Here is a 17,127-nt window from a genome sequence, read left to right as displayed (position 1 = left end):
GCAATGAATTTCGATCGGAGCGCATTTAAGTTTACACACAAGACACGTACTTACTGTTATACTACAAATTTTCATAAATATTACTGAAATCCAGTCGAAATTGTGAGCACTCTTAGATAGGTAGCTCAGTCGAGTAAATTTTATTTTCTTTACAATGACACCTATATATGAGTCGTCTATTATCAAAGGTGCATTTGGACAAATTTTTTTTATTGATATGTCAATACAGATTGATTTGAATATAATCGTCTCCTTCAAAGAATACGGTTCAAAACCTGCATTAAATAAAGGTTAATAGTTAACCTGTTATTTATCTAAGATGTCGTTCCGAAGAGTTTTGTGACTGCCGATGGAATACAAAGTCAATAATTCGTTTTTCTGATTTACCAATCATTGTCCAAAAGTCAGATTGCCGCCTTTGATAATAGTCGACTCATATGTATGTTCATCAACCATGCACACAAAAGCTAACAAAATCTAAAAAAAACCGGCAACATTTATAAAAAATTAGTGGCGCCCAAAATTTCAATTGTACAATTACAACGCAAAACTCTCAATTTTTTTGTTTGTAAGTTGCGACTTTAATTGAAGCAGTTTCGAATTTGTTTTGTGTGTTTCAAATTGTTATATTTCACTGTCCACGAGAATTGTAACGAAACTCGGATAATACTTTTGATTTCCCTTTCCGCTCAAAAACGAGAGTAAAACTTGATGTATTTCTTAATTTTGAAGCGTCACCTGTACATATGGCCTTTGTCAGAAACACTCCCCATTCCCATTGGGAAAGTATATATTCGATCTTTCAACGACACGTTGACACACAAAGAATAAGAGAGAAAATGATTTTTCATTTTTAATTATCAGCGTGCGAATGTTGCGGTTATCATAATGTGAAACATGCTTCAGCTTGAAACAAATTTTGGTATTATTTAGGTACCTATTATTATTCATTTGGTAAACTATTTTTACTAACAGACTTTGTGCCCGGCTCCGGCACGCTACCGGCCAGTTCCAGCCCAGCAGCCGGGTGGGGGAAAGCAAATGATCTGCTATTCTGAAAAGGTAATTTCTACTGAAAGGTGTATTGTTTACATTGTGTGCTCAGGTGCAATGTTCTGAAGCAAATCGTAACGAAATTATTTAATTTTAGATTTGCGTGTTAAGTCGCAAGTACCTACTGCGAAGCCTAGCAGTTGAGCTTCACTGCGCAATCAAGCATTTGAATGGTGGAACGGCTGTTATACAATAAAAAAAACCTATTAAAATTTATTCATTAATTAAAAAAAAAAAGTCAATAATCTCTCTATTATCAAGCTAGGTTGTTTGTAAAGTCTATGGACTCCAGTAATCACATAGTTATATGGTGGTCGTTTTACCGTGTTGCAATAAAAAAATAAATGTTGCCAGATTGATGCAGTGACGATAATGATCCAAACATTAGATAAGGCTACAGAACATATGGACCTAAACATGAAAAGTAGATGCTGTCATCGAAAGATATGGTATTAATAAAAATGTGCTAAAAGTTATCGGCACATTAATTTAAAAAAGGCATTTGCGCCCTATGATTTGAATTCTACAATATTCACAAACACGTAATGATTTAAATTAATATTATAAATTACTTTGGTCAAATGATGTGTATTAATATAATAGTATCAGTAAAGGTCGTTTATTAATGACATATTGTATTACTATTTGTTTGTTTACAGTTATCCTGAAAAAATCTAAACGTTTAATCTACATTAGGGTAGCTTATTTACAATACATTATACTTGTGCTATTGCAAGTAAACAAAAAATATGATGAAAATCACTTAACAGGCACAAGAAATTGACAATATAATTTAGCAAATAACAATTATTAATGTTAAATTCAAATTTGAAAATAATTATATTCGACTTTATGACGATCTTTTTTGATTATGGCATCATTAAATATATTTTTTCAGGTGGCTGCTCCTTTATATCAGCCAGCTCCGGGGTCTCCGTCTCGAGTGGTACGCGGCGCCCCAGAGGGTGCACCGTCCGGACTCCAGCCGCAAATCGCATCCTCGCCTATGGCGCCGCCATCCAACCCGGTCTACTACGCTATGAACGTTTGACGAGGGGACTAGGTAAAAAAAAAATTATAACACAACACCTATATAGTTACATAGTATATGTGTGCGTGCATGTACCTACACGGTGTATTAAAAAGATTCTTAAAACAAAAGCATCTGGATGTTTACGATGCTTGACGCGATATACAATTTTTTAAAGTTAAGTTAGAATTACAAGTCAATAATTTTACTGTCGCTTTAAGTTTTTTTAATTTGGCGGGTCGTGTATCAAAAGGTAAACTAATTTTTATCAACTAAATAAAATGAAAAGTTTATTTTCTAGGTAAAAATCACGGTGGGACCTACTGGTGAAGTGCAGATCAGCGTTACACCGAAACCACATGATACTGCTGAAAAACCCTAGAGTACTTTGAAAATCCGCTTTGCTAAATCCGCACACGGTGTCAAAATCTACTTAAAAAATAACCTCAAACGAGTATGTACGTAAAGGGTTTATTAATATGAAAAAAATAAAAGAAACGAACCAAAGATGGCGATCAAATATTTAATTAAGAATCTTATAAAAATAGATACCCACATTAAAACGCATATTGTTTACTATGTATGTAAAGGTTACATTAATAAACATAAAACAGGTGGTATCCTCGTGTAAGTGAACTTAATACGCGGATGTCATAACGATTTGTCGGAAGTTTTATTAAATACATACCTGCCAGGCCAGTTTATGTCTCACCAAGGCCTAAGGGAATATTCGGACGGAACTGTGAACAAGCACTTGTCATTAATTAATGAGTGTTGCTAGCTGTGTGTATGTACGAGTGCCAAAGACGTACGTTATACGTAGCTAATACAATAAATTAGTTGTTCGAATTGATAAAAAAAATGTAGTTCGTCGAATATTTATCTAGCCGGCCTATTTATAACGAGTCATATCCATTTTGCGTAGTGATTGATTTTTTTAAACCAAATACTTGCAACTAAGCGACTATGTTTTTAAAATGCATATTATTATTATTTAGAATTATATTATCTCGTTCAGTTTTTAATATTCGTAACGTTTAATATTTTTGCAGACATAAGTAATAGGCCATAGCGACAATAATTAAGATATATTCGTTTACGTAAATTATCTATTTTTAACTCGTTTCTCATTAATTATTAAATTCAATGTAACGAAAAGAATGATGCCTAATTAGGCAATTATTAAAGTAGGTAAAAGGTAGTGGAAAGAAACTATCGCACAATTGACAGACCAAAGTTGAGACCAAAGTTTGACTACAAGCAGTAAATATAATTGAATTAAATATTTTAATAACGACTTTCAATAGTATAAAATGGATAAAATGATCGAATTTTAATTCTGAAATTGCATAAGGATTAACAAATAGTTAAAGGCTCTAGTTATTGATTATACTGACATAAAGCTACATGCGTTTTTTCGAATGCCATTCCCAACTCAATTACATCGATAAATAACGCCTAATTATCGCGACTTCCAAGGAAACAGTCTTACAGATAATATTTATAATGACACTCCTGAAAAAACGACTATAGAGGCATGGCCACACTACATCTTATTAAATAATGTAGTTTTCTATTTAACTATTAATGTGAGCCATTGAAAAAAATCTCGGAGCACAATCACTAAGGAAATTTAATTATGTATATAATAATTATTAATGATATTAATATATTTACTAGACCTGATTGAAGGTCAATAAACTAGAAAAAAATCGCTTCAATAGAGTTCATTTGAATTTAGCGGATTTATTGTGTTGCTATTTAGAAAAAACATTGCCTTCAATTTAGGGTATGTTACTAATCTCTGTAGACTTACTAAATACTTGGAAAATCCGATATTTTGTAAATTATAATATTGTACATAATACTCGTAAGTCAGCCAAATAAATTGCGTAGTACTTAAGGTTTATATAACGTAAATTTGTTCTAATTGAATAACAATATAAAACGATTGATGTTCAAATTTAAAATTGACAGTCGGATATTTGCTTGAATTTGATTCACGTGTTGATACAATCACGCAGAACGTCGGTCTCCCAAAGTTGTTTTGACGTTTGCAGTGAATGTAATTTCACTTAATTTTTAAAGGAACACTAATGAATTTGTTTCGTTAGATCGAAGTAATCTGTTCTCAATGTTGTTAGATAATAAACTAAGTATTAAATATGAATCCGTGACATTTGCGTATTAACCCAATCTACTTTTAAAAGACAGCTTTGCATTTTAGCGTATGAGCTTGAGTTTCAATGTTAGTAATTATTAATGTTAGGTACCTTTTGATATTGAAGTTAAAATGTTTTATATAACAATAAAACCTTACACCAATTTTTACCATTCCCATTACCTATATAATGGTTATTTTAATATTGTCTTGTATTGTTAACTTGAGTAATATTAGTAGCCTTTAAACAACCTATTACATGGTAAGGCTTAGAGTGCTTAGACCCTTTCAATTTTCAATCGGAATCGTTTTATTTTTAATGCTAATTGAACTGCAAAGCAGTAGGTATCCACGTTTTAGCGTTCTGAATGGTACCTATTGTATTAAATACATAAATAAACATAATCTAAGCATTAAAAAAATGCTAAATGTTAAAAAAAATTAAACCTAGATACTTTACCCTCCAAAAACATAATGTTTTGTGCAAAAATTCAAAGTAATAATGTATTTTTGACAGACAGCAGTCTACTTTAATAATTATGAATTTATACTTTGACAATGTACATACATACCTACATTTTGAAGTAGAAGCTATTTTGATCCATAACTACTTAGTCAGAAAATTTGTGTGATAAAATTTGAATACCTGCTGTCATTCTATCGTAATGTACGAGTGATTTAAAATATACATTATATACATTATTTATTTGTTTAGTGATATAATATTTATGTATTCAAATATCTAGTCATTAAAATCATAATTCAGTGATATTATTTATGTAGTAATAAAAAAGTTAACTTTTATTGTATTACAACGTTCGAGATATATATGTTATTTATCTATTTAAGTAGTTAATTTGTTATACTAGAATTTCTTATTGTAGGTAGGTATAATTTAAATTTCATACATTTTTATGCTGTTGGATTTTTTATTTTTAAATCTGGCAGGTTATACTGATGTTATCCATATATATATTTTATTTAAATCTATATATTAAACAATTGGCTATAAACAGAGTAGTGAAATTATACATTTATTACATACGACTTTAGATTATTTATAGGTATTATCTATTATGTATTATTATCTATTATTACATAAGATTTTATGAATATCTATCGTGATAATGTTTAAAAAATAAATGTAAAATTTCAAAGCGTAGCTGTTTGATGAAATTCTCTTACATTAAAAAAAATCGTACCTAATATATATGTTAAACAAAGTAAATATTATATTATTATGTATGTGTGGATATGACGGCAGACAGTAAATAAATAAATAAATATCAGACTGTTTGAGAAAAGTTTTTGATGTGTATGATCAATTTTAACAGACAATCTCAGCTATCTTTGAGTAATTATCACTGCCATTTTTAACAATTAGATTACTGAAAAATAACCTGGAAGCTAGTATGATGGTATATTAACCACGTCTAAACTTTGTAAAGTTCACTTCACTTCACTATCTTGATGTTGCCAGAACAGATGAAAATTCCGATAACGCGTAAAATAAATTTTATCTTACACCTACATAGTAATTACTGTACAATTATTGTACGCTAATACATATTACCTATTTGAACTTATATTAATATATTACTAGTAAAAAATCTCAGTGTTGTAATAAAAAAAATACTGTTTTAATTAGGTATTCAATACCAATGTCTATAGATATGTGTATTTGTTCTTCACTAAGATAAATACAAAAAGTAATAGTAGAAAAATAAATGTTTAAATTTAGATATTAGGGCTGGATGTTTCGCCACAAATGTTGCTAAAAAGAACTATACAAACGAATGTATTTGTAGAACAGTGAATAAAACTATAATATAATATTATGTGGTTTTTATTTCACACTAGAGAACTGGACCCCGCTGCGCTGTGAGTATCGATAGTTGAATGAAAAGCAGATTTGTTAAAGCTTCTCGCGTGGTACCTGCCGTGTAATGGTGGTATGATTTTGAAATCGTTGAGGCTCAAAGGATTTGGCGGCTGAACAATTAGACTATGTCAGTGTCCAAAGGCAATTAAATATGTAATGAAATACATCTTCCGCTTCATTTTATAACTGGATTTCATGATGAAGGAATATTTATAATAACAATTTCTTTTATAATTTTTAACACAATAGTTTGAAGTCTTTAGTTTTGTACATAACCCACATTATAGACCAGCACGTTTGAAAATTTAATTTTAAAAATATCTGGCTAAAAACTTGTATTACCAGCGGCCGTAACTTTTTTGAAAACTAAAATAACAAAACGTCAATTGTCACTGACGTGTTGCGGATTTTATCATTCTGGGCATATTATTAATTTCTAAATTACAATAAAATATTAAAAGAGCAGAGCATAATGAAGGCTCGCCGCGATGGAAAAGAAGAAGATAGCAATGTCTTCCAAAATCTTGATAAAACAACCCTTTTACAAGAGGCAAGATATTTCAACTCTACACCCGTGCATCCGAGAAAATGCATCCATATTTTGACGAAAATACTCTATTTACTAAACCAAGGCGAAGAATTAACCACGCAGGAGGCTACGGATATATTTTTTGCCACTACGAAACTGTTTCAGTCAAAGGACGTTGTGTTACGCCGCTTAGTTTACCTATGCATTAAAGAGTTGAGTCCTATGGCACAAGATGTGATCATTGTGACTTCTTCACTTACGAAGGACATGACGGGTAAAGACGATGAGTACCGACCTGCCGCCATTCGAGCTTTGTGTAGCATCACAGACAGTACAATGCTGCAAGCTATTGAGAGGTACATGAAACAAGCTATTGTTGATAAGAATCCTGCAGTAGGATCTGCCGCACTGGTCTCCGCTTTGCATCTGTCAGCCACCGTACCGGATTTAGTGCGTCGCTGGATAAATGAAGCACAGGTAAAATGTTGCTTAACCCTTTTAATGCTGAGCTGAGCTTATTTTTAGATGTTTTGTAGTAATTGCTAAAGGATTTTTGAACAAAAGTACCTTATTAATTAAGGGTGCACACAATCTTAATTCAATCAATGCTAAATTCATAACAAAATACTATGATGATACATACCATACAATAATTTGAACCATTTAGATTTTCTCAAAGAAACAAAGTTTTATTACGTTTCAATACCACATAGATTGTTAGAGAAAGACAACAATACAACAGCAGAATAATTATCATCTGATGAAACTGCTATTTTTTTTATTGCTAGATGAGCTCATAATTGATTGATTGAATGACTTAAGTGGCTATAAGTGACATGAATGCTGCCACTGACCATGAGACACGAGACATGAGGTTGAAGCCTGAATTGGCTGACACACTCTTCCTACTAGAAAGCATGACTGTGGTAGTAAAATATTTTTAAGTTAAATATAGATACTAAATCGTAAGGAAAGCTATAATTCCTTCACAAATATATTACAAATCAAAGTATTTACATATACATTTTATTTATAGTATACATAGTATACATATATAGTATACATATACATAGTATTTATTTTATTTTATATTTATTTTTATATTATTTTATAGTATAGTAAGTATATTTTATAAGTAGACTTACTTATTGGTGGTAGGATGCCTTGTGCCGTGGTCGTGCCGTGTAACATTAATGCATATCAGTTTGAATAATGGGGCAGCTGTTGTATTGTTAAAAATGAGACCTTATAACTCATGTCGAATGATGGGTGACAGCGGTTATGCTGTAGCTGTCTATGGGCCCCGGTAATCACTTAACACTAGGTGGGACGTGAGCTCGTCCACACAACTAAGCAATAAATAAATAAAAGAATACTGAATCTGGCTCTACATTGTATGGTATTCAAATTGCAGAACAAAAGATAAAAATTGCTGAAAGATAAAAAATGACAGTCAGTTAATGATCTTATTTTTGTTTTAATGAGTCAGAAGAATTCACAGCTCATTATGACATCGACAAAGAACCCAAAGTCATATTTCAATACTGACTACTACTCAATGAGCAAATGCGAATAAACTTTTTATTAATGTATGCTATTATTCAAATATCAAATTTTTGCGAAAGATTTTGCTTTAAAAACACATGTTCTACTCATATATCTGATGAAGTAGCAACCAGTAATCTCCCCTATAACCCTGTCCTTTTGTAATTCAATTTCATGTTCCTAAATATGAAGAATTCCCCTGCACTGTTATATTTCTCTGCTGTAAATGTTAAATTGATGATCTATAGTAAATTTCGCATACCTTTGCACATCATGTCAATTGTGTTATTATAAATATTAACTATTTTATTAAATTTGTGTTCCTTGTTTTTTTAATTCTAAGAACAAGTGATGAAACATATTTGTTCTAAAAAGTGTCAAAATAATGAAAATAGTAAAATGTGCATCATTTGTACGTGGTTTGTTATATAGGATCATATGGGTGTTTTTTTTTTATTTATTTTTTATTGCCTTTGTAGGCAGACGGGCATACGGCCCACCTGATGGTGAGTGGTTACCGTCGCCCATGGACTTCAGCAATGCCAGGGGCAGAGCCAAGCCGCTGCCTACCAAAATATATGTTAATACTCCTACTACATGTTTTCCTTCAACATGGAACTAATCCAATGTGTTATAGGGAGGATTACTGTATTTACTATTCTACATAGTGCATATTAGGATCTTGAATAAGTTCTCACTGAGTGTTTTTCAAATAATAGCTTTATTTAAAGTATAAGAAACAAAAATCTTTTATTCAAAGTATTGACCTTTGCTAGGGTCTACTTTCCCATACATCTTTCCGGCAGTATTCCGTGTCGGAAAAACGATGTGTCTTTTAAGGCTATCCAATAATCGATTGATTTTTTAGCTTCTTTATATGAATGAAAGTGCTGAGCGTGCGAGATCTTACTCAAGGCCCTAATATTTTAAATTAGGTATTGGCTTCACCTTTTATGTTAAAAGCTCTGGCGAACACATTATTCATCTGGATAGGACTTTTCAAATAAAACAATACTAACATTTATTAATCTATTAACACACCTTATTGGTAATGTTAGTCCTCTATAGGACTATGTACTGAAAATTAAATATGACTATAATCTATAAAAAGGAAAAAATAGTTTTGTCATTATTCTAGTGTTTTTATTGTTAAACCTAATATTCCATAATACTGTTGAAGTATGATGTAATAACATTAATTATGAATGGTTTTTTTGTTACCAAAAAAACAGATTATTGACAAAACAAGTTCTAATAAAGTTTTCAGCTATTTATAACATCTTTAAAGTTCATTAATTACGGAATTTACAAAGTAATACCATCAATTTTGTATATGGGTGTATATCGGTGTTAGGAGACCTCTTCCGAAAACGAAGACAGACGATAGTACTAAATACACTTTTGATGATAAGACGGGAAAAATTTATACTGTTTAAAAAAAATACCTATATTTTTAAAACGGCTTAATAGCATTATTTACGCTCCATTATGTTAGTACAGCTAATTGAAACGATAGCTTCTTAAAAAATATAAAAAGAACCAGCAATGAAAGACCAAATCAAAAGCAGCTGATGCTCGGATCAACGAACGCCCGGGCGCGGCCTTTTTTACACGCAGACCAAAATTTACAACTTTGTAGTTACAAAATTTGCAGGCGCCATAAAAGAATTAGAGGAGGCGTTCACAATAAAAATTGCAAGTAATTTTAGATAGTTGTTACGTACCTACCTGTTTTGAAATTATGGTATTGGATGGACTAAAAACGCAAAGTCTGTTAACCTAAAGTTTAAGAATGCTATTTTAAATGAATTCTGATAGATCAATTAACTATCGATCGTAATTGCAATTAATTTTAACTATAAAATTTTTCTGTACCATTTTATTTTTAATTTCTTGTACAAAATCAAAGATTAAGATTAAATAAATAGTTTTTATAATTGTGTACGTGAGTGAAAAATTATATTAGAATATTAAATTAACCTATCTAATTAGGTTAATTTAATATTCTAATATCATTTTTGTAGTAACGAGCTTCTTATTACGTCAGGGTATAATTGATACAGTACTGGCCAAGACCTTGAGTCCTGGAAGCGGAGGCACTCGCTGCACACCAGCGGCATCGCCCGGGCTGCCTGGTAGAGCCGCCGTACCGCGGAGACCGGTGTCGTTGGTCGTCGGCCATCGCCTCGACGACACGTCGGTCGGGCGTCCTCGGGGTTACGTCGCGTGTCTGGTTGTAATGTTGACCGCAGGAACCCCACTACTCTGGCGCGTCTGATCGCGCGGGTCTGCACCGCGCCGCGCCCGTGTATTCGTTGCCATCAGTACTATCGTCTGTCTTCATTTTCGGAAGCAGTCTCTTAACAACCAGTATAATAATCCATAATGCTATTGGTACTTTCTCTAAACCATTCAAATATCTCTTTAAAAAACAAATTATATTTTTGTTAATGTTTTAAGCTATCATAATCTATATTGCCCCTATAATGACTATTAATGAGATACACAATTATGTTATCACTAATGGAGCAGTCTACCTACTTCCACACTTTTTATGGTCAGTTATGCTGTATTATATATTTATATGTATTGAATAAGTAATTTTTTTGGCCTTATTAGTGTGGCAGTAAAACATGTTCATCTTTAAGCACTCCTAAAACCTCCTACAGCAAAACTGGTTATTAATTTCATTTCAAAGGCCCTTCAGCTATTCTTTGCACAATTGATTATTCTCGCTGGAATATATCGATTTGGTTACTAATTTTAATATTTATGACTGCGCTGCTGCTACTAATTTGTTAATGAACATTATTGCATTAATGATGCATTTTTATTTTCTATCTGACCAATAGCTCTTAATAATTTTATTGTGCTATGAGTTTGCATACATTACCAATAAGTTTTAAGTCAATAGTAAATTAGACTCATCTAATTTCTTTATATTCCAGGAGGCCATGACTTCAGATCATGTGATGGTTTCTTACCATGCCTTGGCTGTTGTTGCTGGTGCAAGACGCAACGATAGATTATCAACTGTGAAACTCATTACAAAACTAGCTCGGACACCAGTTCGCTCGCCTTACACACTTTGCCTCCAAATACGCTTTGCTGCCAAGCTAGCAGAAGAGGATCCATCTGAAGCATCAGAACCTTACCTTGAATTCATTGAATCCTGTCTACGCAACAAGTCAGAAATGGTTGTTTATGAAGCAGCACATGCTATTGTCAATCTCAGAAAATCTGCTAAAGATCTTGCCCAAGCTGTGTCTGTGCTGCAAATTTTTTGTGGCTCTTCTAAAGCGACTTTGCGTTTAGCTGGAGCTCGCACCTTAGCCAGACTGACTGCGAAACACCCCAATGCAGTTGCAGCCTGTGCTGTGGATTTGGAAAATCTGATCTCTGATTCTAATCGATCAGTTGCAACTCTGGCTGTCACAACACTTCTTGCAACTGGTGCTGAAAGCTCCATTGACCGTCTGATGAAGCAAATATCTGAGTTTATGTCAGAAATATCGGATGAATTTAAAATTGTGGTGGTCCGTGCTATCCGACGTCTCTGCTCTAAGTATCCCCGCAAGCATCAGTCTTTGGCTGCGTTTTTGGCAGGAATGCTTCGTGACGAAGGAGGTCTGCAATATAAAACTGCAATTGCTGAGGCTTTAATAGCTCTCATTGAAGAAAATCCTGATGCTAAGGAAACAGGGCTGGCTCACCTGTGTGAATTTATTGAAGATTGTGAACATGTCACTTTAGCTGTGCGTATTTTGCATGTCCTGGGACGAGAAGGGCCAAAAGCACGCCAACCTTCTAGGTACATTAGATACATTTATAACAGAGTGATTTTGGAGTCAGGTCCAGTTCGGGCTGCTGCAGTATCTGCTGTTGCTCGTTTCGGAGCCTCCCGTCCTGAGTTGCTGCCAAATATAAGGGTTTTGTTGTCACGCTGCCAACTAGATGAAGACGACGAAGTTCGTGATCGCGCCGTATTCTACAGCGCTATTTTAGATTCTGGAAATCCTCAGTTGATCAACGATTACATCATTAACATTCAGGTACCGAATCCGGTACTATTAGAAAAGTCGTTGAGTGATTATCTTGCTTCAGGCGATCAAAGCGAGCCCTTCAACATCGCGGCGGTTCCCACAGCTGAAGAACCACAAGAGCCTAAAGAATCTCCCGTTGAGATTGAAACACGTAAAGCACCAGTAGTGTCTAGAGAAGAACAATATACTGAGCAGTTACAGGCTATTCCTGGAATAGAGAAACTGGGACCTTTATTCAAATCTTGCGAAGCCATTGACTTGACTGAACCTGAAACTGAATATCGTGTGAGATGCGTTAAACACATTTTCGCTCGTCATTTGATTCTACAGTTTGAATGCTTGAACACTTTAAGTGACCAACTTCTCGAGAAGGTTTACGTTCGTCTAGATTCCATACCAGGATACAAAATTTCTAACGTTGTGCCGTGTGATGAGCTACCATATGACAAACAAGGCAATATTTTTTGTCTTTTGGAATTTCCCGAAAATCCAATAGAGACTCTTGGAAATTTCGGAGCTACTTTGGAATTTGTCGTTCGTGACTGCGATCCCACCACGGGTCTCCCGGATTCTAATGAAGGTTATGCTGATACTTACCCTCTAGAGGAAATTGAGATTACTTGCGCTGATCAGTTCCGAACTCGTGCGGCGACTGACGATTGGGAACAGGCGTGGGAGCGGGCCGCTAATGCCGCTGAAGCTTGTGACACGTTCGGTTTGACCCAATCAGATGTGGGTGCGGCGGCCAGTGCTGTGTGTGAGCATTTGGGAATGCCAAAAGCGGCTATTTCTGGTGAGGCCGTGAAGGAAATCCGCGGCGGCGGCTTGTGGCGTGCCGGAGCACCTGTTCTTATGAGAGCAAGATTGGTAGCCGCCCAAGGAACTGTTACTATGCAACTGATTGCTCGTTCTCCGCGGGAAGACGTGGCGACACTGTTATTGGCTGCAGTTGGCTAAATTCTTTTTTAATAAATATAAAATCAATACCAGAGTTTATCGAAATTTACTAACTTTAATATTATGAACGTTAATATGTAGTACGAACACTAAAATTTAGGAAGTTCAACTCTGTTTATACTCAAATGCGTAGAACGGGAACTTTCTCTTACTATTATCAAATCAAACCACTGTGACCACGTCTAGTAAGTCATTATAATAGCCCATATTAATTTAAATGAAATTTGAACATAAGCAAATGATAAAAATACGAGTACATGAAATTACAAATAATCTATAAATAATCTTCTTCCGTAGCGGCATCACTTTTAACGGTGTGGTCGCGGTCATCATTTCAGGTGGTAGTGGCAAACTTCACAAAACCCCGCCACCCTTCTCTGATGGCTGCTATCTTCGTGTATTCGTGTAATGATGGGACATTTACTGCCGCTTTTCTCTGGTCAATTCACCTTGTAGGCGACATAATCAATACTTATGATAAAAAAACAGTATAATCCGATGTGTCTGTACATTGGAGGAATTTTATACATAGAAAGGTGTTAACTAAAGAGCTGTATTTTTATTTCTATTCTATGAACCGGTGTTGTGTAGTTCTGACCGGAGATTAATTTAGAGCAGAATAGAGTGTGCTTATATTGATATATAACAGTTAAAATGGTAATCGGTCACGATAAATTGGCCACTGAATAATTTGTATTTCTATACTCTTCCATTTTAGAAGTTATATATCAAATCATAATGTAATTGAAATGAAAATTACTGTGTCTGTCTGTTTTAACGCCCAAATCACAACCGATTTTGACGAAATTCGTTCTAGAAATAGTTTGGGTCCTGTGAAATGATATACAGCACCTTTTATGGGTCCACCCACGTAATATAAAGGTTAGATGAGATAGAGATGGATTTTTGTAGGGCAAATAGCAATTTAAGTCAAAATTAGGTTTCCAATAGTATCTCTTGGCATACCCATTCAGCTACACTCTGTAATCATAGGGATCCGATTGAAAACAGGAGTACCAATACGAAATAATTACTGTCTATATAGAAAAAGCAACAGAGCTTAAACAAGAAAATAATAATACAAGCATACGTAGGTATATAATACGGTCCGTTCATTAGCGAAGATTACTTTTTTGGAGGTAGCGGTCGTCTTTTGTGCGGAATCTGGTCATAAAATTTACCGCTTTAATGTTATTCATAATATAAATCCCACACATCTAACCAGTCATATGAATTTGATGATAAAAAGCCTATTTGCGTTCGGGAACCTCAGAATTTGAGAGTCTAAAATTTCGAGTCGAGTATAATAAGCATGAGATCGAAATATAATGTAAAATTTACAACAAATTCATGAAGTTTATTTTATTGTATCCTCATTGTGTTTATTGTCAATTTCCTATTTAATTATGGCCACGATTACTAAGAATATACAAAAATATTGGTATTATGTTAAAGTACTAGAAGAGCCTATGCCGTCAAATAAATTACCCAAAAAAGGTATAAAGATTTGTTTAAAGCAAGCAGCACAGGCGTAAACGATTTTAATGATTAGTAAAATATTTATAATAAACTCTAAATGTTTTTAACTGTAGAAAAGAAAAAAACCTGTCATTGTTTATTTTTAAGTTCATGAAATGTTCGGTAAGATTTTATCTATTATGAATAAATACGAAATCACGTGGTATTGTTTATTTTATACTTATAGTGAGGGGTAGATCTCAGGGGTATTTAAAACTATGGGTTAGTCACCAATATCGAATTTCGAATTTTAATCTTCCTTTATCACAAACAATTTTCAATTTTAAACAATAATTACATTTAGACGCGGGCGCACGCTATTCACACTCAAAACGGAAGCGCCCGGAACATAGATTATACACTGTTGAAAAGATCGACATAGATGCTAACTATGTATAGCGAGCGGGCATACGGCCGCGAGAGTGACGTACCGGTCGGTTTGCTACATACTCCCCCTCTAGTCCTGGAGGACGCCCTCGCTCCTGGACTAGCATCTCATTACTACTGGGCTGAGGGACAGGCGCAAGACCAACCATACCACCAGCTGCGGGAGAAAGACGTGGAGCTTCAGCACATGGTTCAGCATGCCGTGTCGTCATATGCCCTGGAACTCGAGAATCTGTTTTAACATTATTTGGGGGACGACCACGTTTCTTTTTAGGCATCACCGGCCGCGGAAGAGCATCACTCTGAATCTCACGGTATAGAGTGAAATCGTTCACATGATATTTCCCTAAAACTTCATCAGGTTTGTCAACATGCGCGACGTGGTAAGTAGTAGGGCTGACCTTTTTAACGATGCGATACGGACCATCGCGTTTTGGAACAAACTTAGAAGTAAGGCCATTAGCGCTCTTACTGAGGACATGTGATTTGATGAGAACCATGTCACCTTCGTTGAATGTTTCAATGGACCGTCTCGAACGATCAGCATACCCTTTAGCTTTATCTTGAAGCGTCTCTACACGTTCGCGCACCGCTGAAAAGGAGTTAACAAATTTCCTGAGATAGGGAGTTATTTGGGGAACAAAGTTATCTTTGTCTAGAACAGCACGAAGGTCATGGGCGACTTCTGTGGGGGACCTCATCTCTCTGCCAAATGACAAGTAAGCAGGTGACATACCTGTGGTGCGACATTTAGCGTTATTAAGAGCGAATCGAATCACTGGTAACATGTTTGGCCAGGAAGTGTGGTCACATTCCACGAGTTGTGCTAATAAAGTCTTAAGATCTCTGTTTTTACGTTCGGCGGGGTTTGCTTCTGGGTGATAGAGAGGGATAAGGTTTTGCTTTATCCCCAGGATGGACATGCATTGACGCATGACTGCCGAAATAAATTGTACGCCATTATCAGAAACTAGTCGGCGTGGAAGACCGAACCTCATAAAATACTCCTCTATGAGGACATGTGCACACGCCTCAGCAGTAGCTTCCTTCAATGGGAAAAGTTCTGTCCACCTCGTAGCAGTATCTTCTATTAGCAAGATCCAACGCTCCCCCTGTTTTCCAGGTGGTAACGGGCCGAAAAGATCAACTGCCAAGACCTCGTTGCGCTGGTTCATCACCGGCGTCTGCAATAGACCTGGAGGCTTGGTATTAGCAGCCTTATAGCGTTGACAATGGATACATGCCTTTACATAGTCGGTTATGATTCTTCTCATTCCTGTGAAGTAGAACAGACGTGAGACTTGTTGGTAAGTCCGGTCAATTCCTGCATGTCCAGCGGTAGGGGCATCGTGAAGCTCTTTGAGAATGTCGGTCACTTGATGGGCAGGAATGACTAATTGTGGGGCCTCGGCATCAGAATCCGGATTAAGTCGATATAAAACACCCTGTTCCATTAGAAATCCTCTTTCTGACCATCTTTTAGCAGCAAGTTCATCCACTCCTTCCAGTTCTGTGACGATCTTCTGTATTTCCGGATCAGTCAACTGGTCTTGACGTAACTGGGTAGGTGACTTGGTGGGCAGGTCGCAAATGACAGAACAGATGCCGCAGTTATTTTGTGTTTCGTTGGAACAGATCGGTCTACTTAACGTGTCAGCGACAACGTTAGCTTTTCCTGGGGTGTACTCGAATCTGATGTCAAATTCTTGGAGTTTAAGCGCCCAACGGACCAACCTACCAGCAGGAGACTTTAAAGAAAGCAACCAACGCAAGGGTTGGTGGTCACTGCCTATAATAATTGGTTGGCCGTCGAGGTATGGCCTGAAACGCTCCACGGCCCAGACTACAGCAAGCGCTTCCCGTTCTGTAGTAGAGTAGTTGCGCTCCGCTGCGGTGAGTAGACGGCTAGCATACTCGATAGGTCTTTCGTCCTTGCCTTCCCCTTGAGCTAAAACTGCGCCAAGTGCATAGTTGCTCGCATCGGTACGCAGTACTAAGGGTTGTTTAAAATTCGCTTGAACA

The 17,127-nt window shown here is 35.4% G+C and overlaps 2 protein-coding genes and 1 long non-coding RNA gene across 12 annotated transcripts in view; 2 read left to right on the top strand and 1 right to left on the bottom strand.

The window, feature by feature from the left end:
* LOC101737214 (uncharacterized) overlaps positions 1–6,079 on the top strand; it is a 196,083-nt gene extending 190,004 nt beyond the window's left edge. For all 9 annotated transcript variants that reach the window (XM_021350359.3, XM_038013105.2, XM_021350357.3 and 6 more), the window contains 3 exons: positions 976–1,062; positions 1,952–2,116; positions 2,385–6,079. In XM_021350359.3, the coding sequence (XP_021206034.2) occupies positions 976–1,062; positions 1,952–2,104 (240 nt within the window). In that variant the 3' untranslated portion in view covers positions 2,105–2,116; positions 2,385–6,079. The remainder of the gene's footprint in view (positions 1–975; positions 1,063–1,951; positions 2,117–2,384) is intronic.
* Positions 1,657–2,953, bottom strand: LOC110385824 (uncharacterized). 2 transcript variants are annotated; one of them, XR_002431074.3, is made up of 2 exons: positions 2,772–2,953; positions 1,657–2,090 (listed from the first exon to the last, which is right to left on the bottom strand). It is a non-coding gene; the product is annotated as an uncharacterized LOC110385824 (long non-coding RNA). The 2 variants fall into 2 exon arrangements; XR_002431073.3 differs by having other exon boundaries at positions 1,657–2,112; positions 2,772–2,887.
* A 453-nt stretch (positions 6,080–6,532) lies between the features above and the next one.
* Copg1 (nonclathrin coat protein gamma1-COP) lies at positions 6,533–14,879 on the top strand (the record flags this gene model as incomplete). The annotated part of the gene is given in 2 exon segments (NM_001043381.1): positions 6,533–7,132; positions 11,149–14,879. Coding segments are annotated over 2 exon segments (2,586 nt in total). The 5' UTR covers positions 6,533–6,598.
* Positions 14,880–17,127: the final 2,248 nt, after the last annotated feature.

The sequence above is a fragment of the Bombyx mori genome, chromosome 1, assembly GCF_030269925.1.
Source record: "Bombyx mori chromosome 1, ASM3026992v2".
Classification (NCBI taxonomy): domain Eukaryota; kingdom Metazoa; phylum Arthropoda; class Insecta; order Lepidoptera; family Bombycidae; genus Bombyx; species Bombyx mori.
Note: the sequence above shows the minus strand (reverse complement) of the source record. Positions and strands in the feature narration are given on the sequence as shown.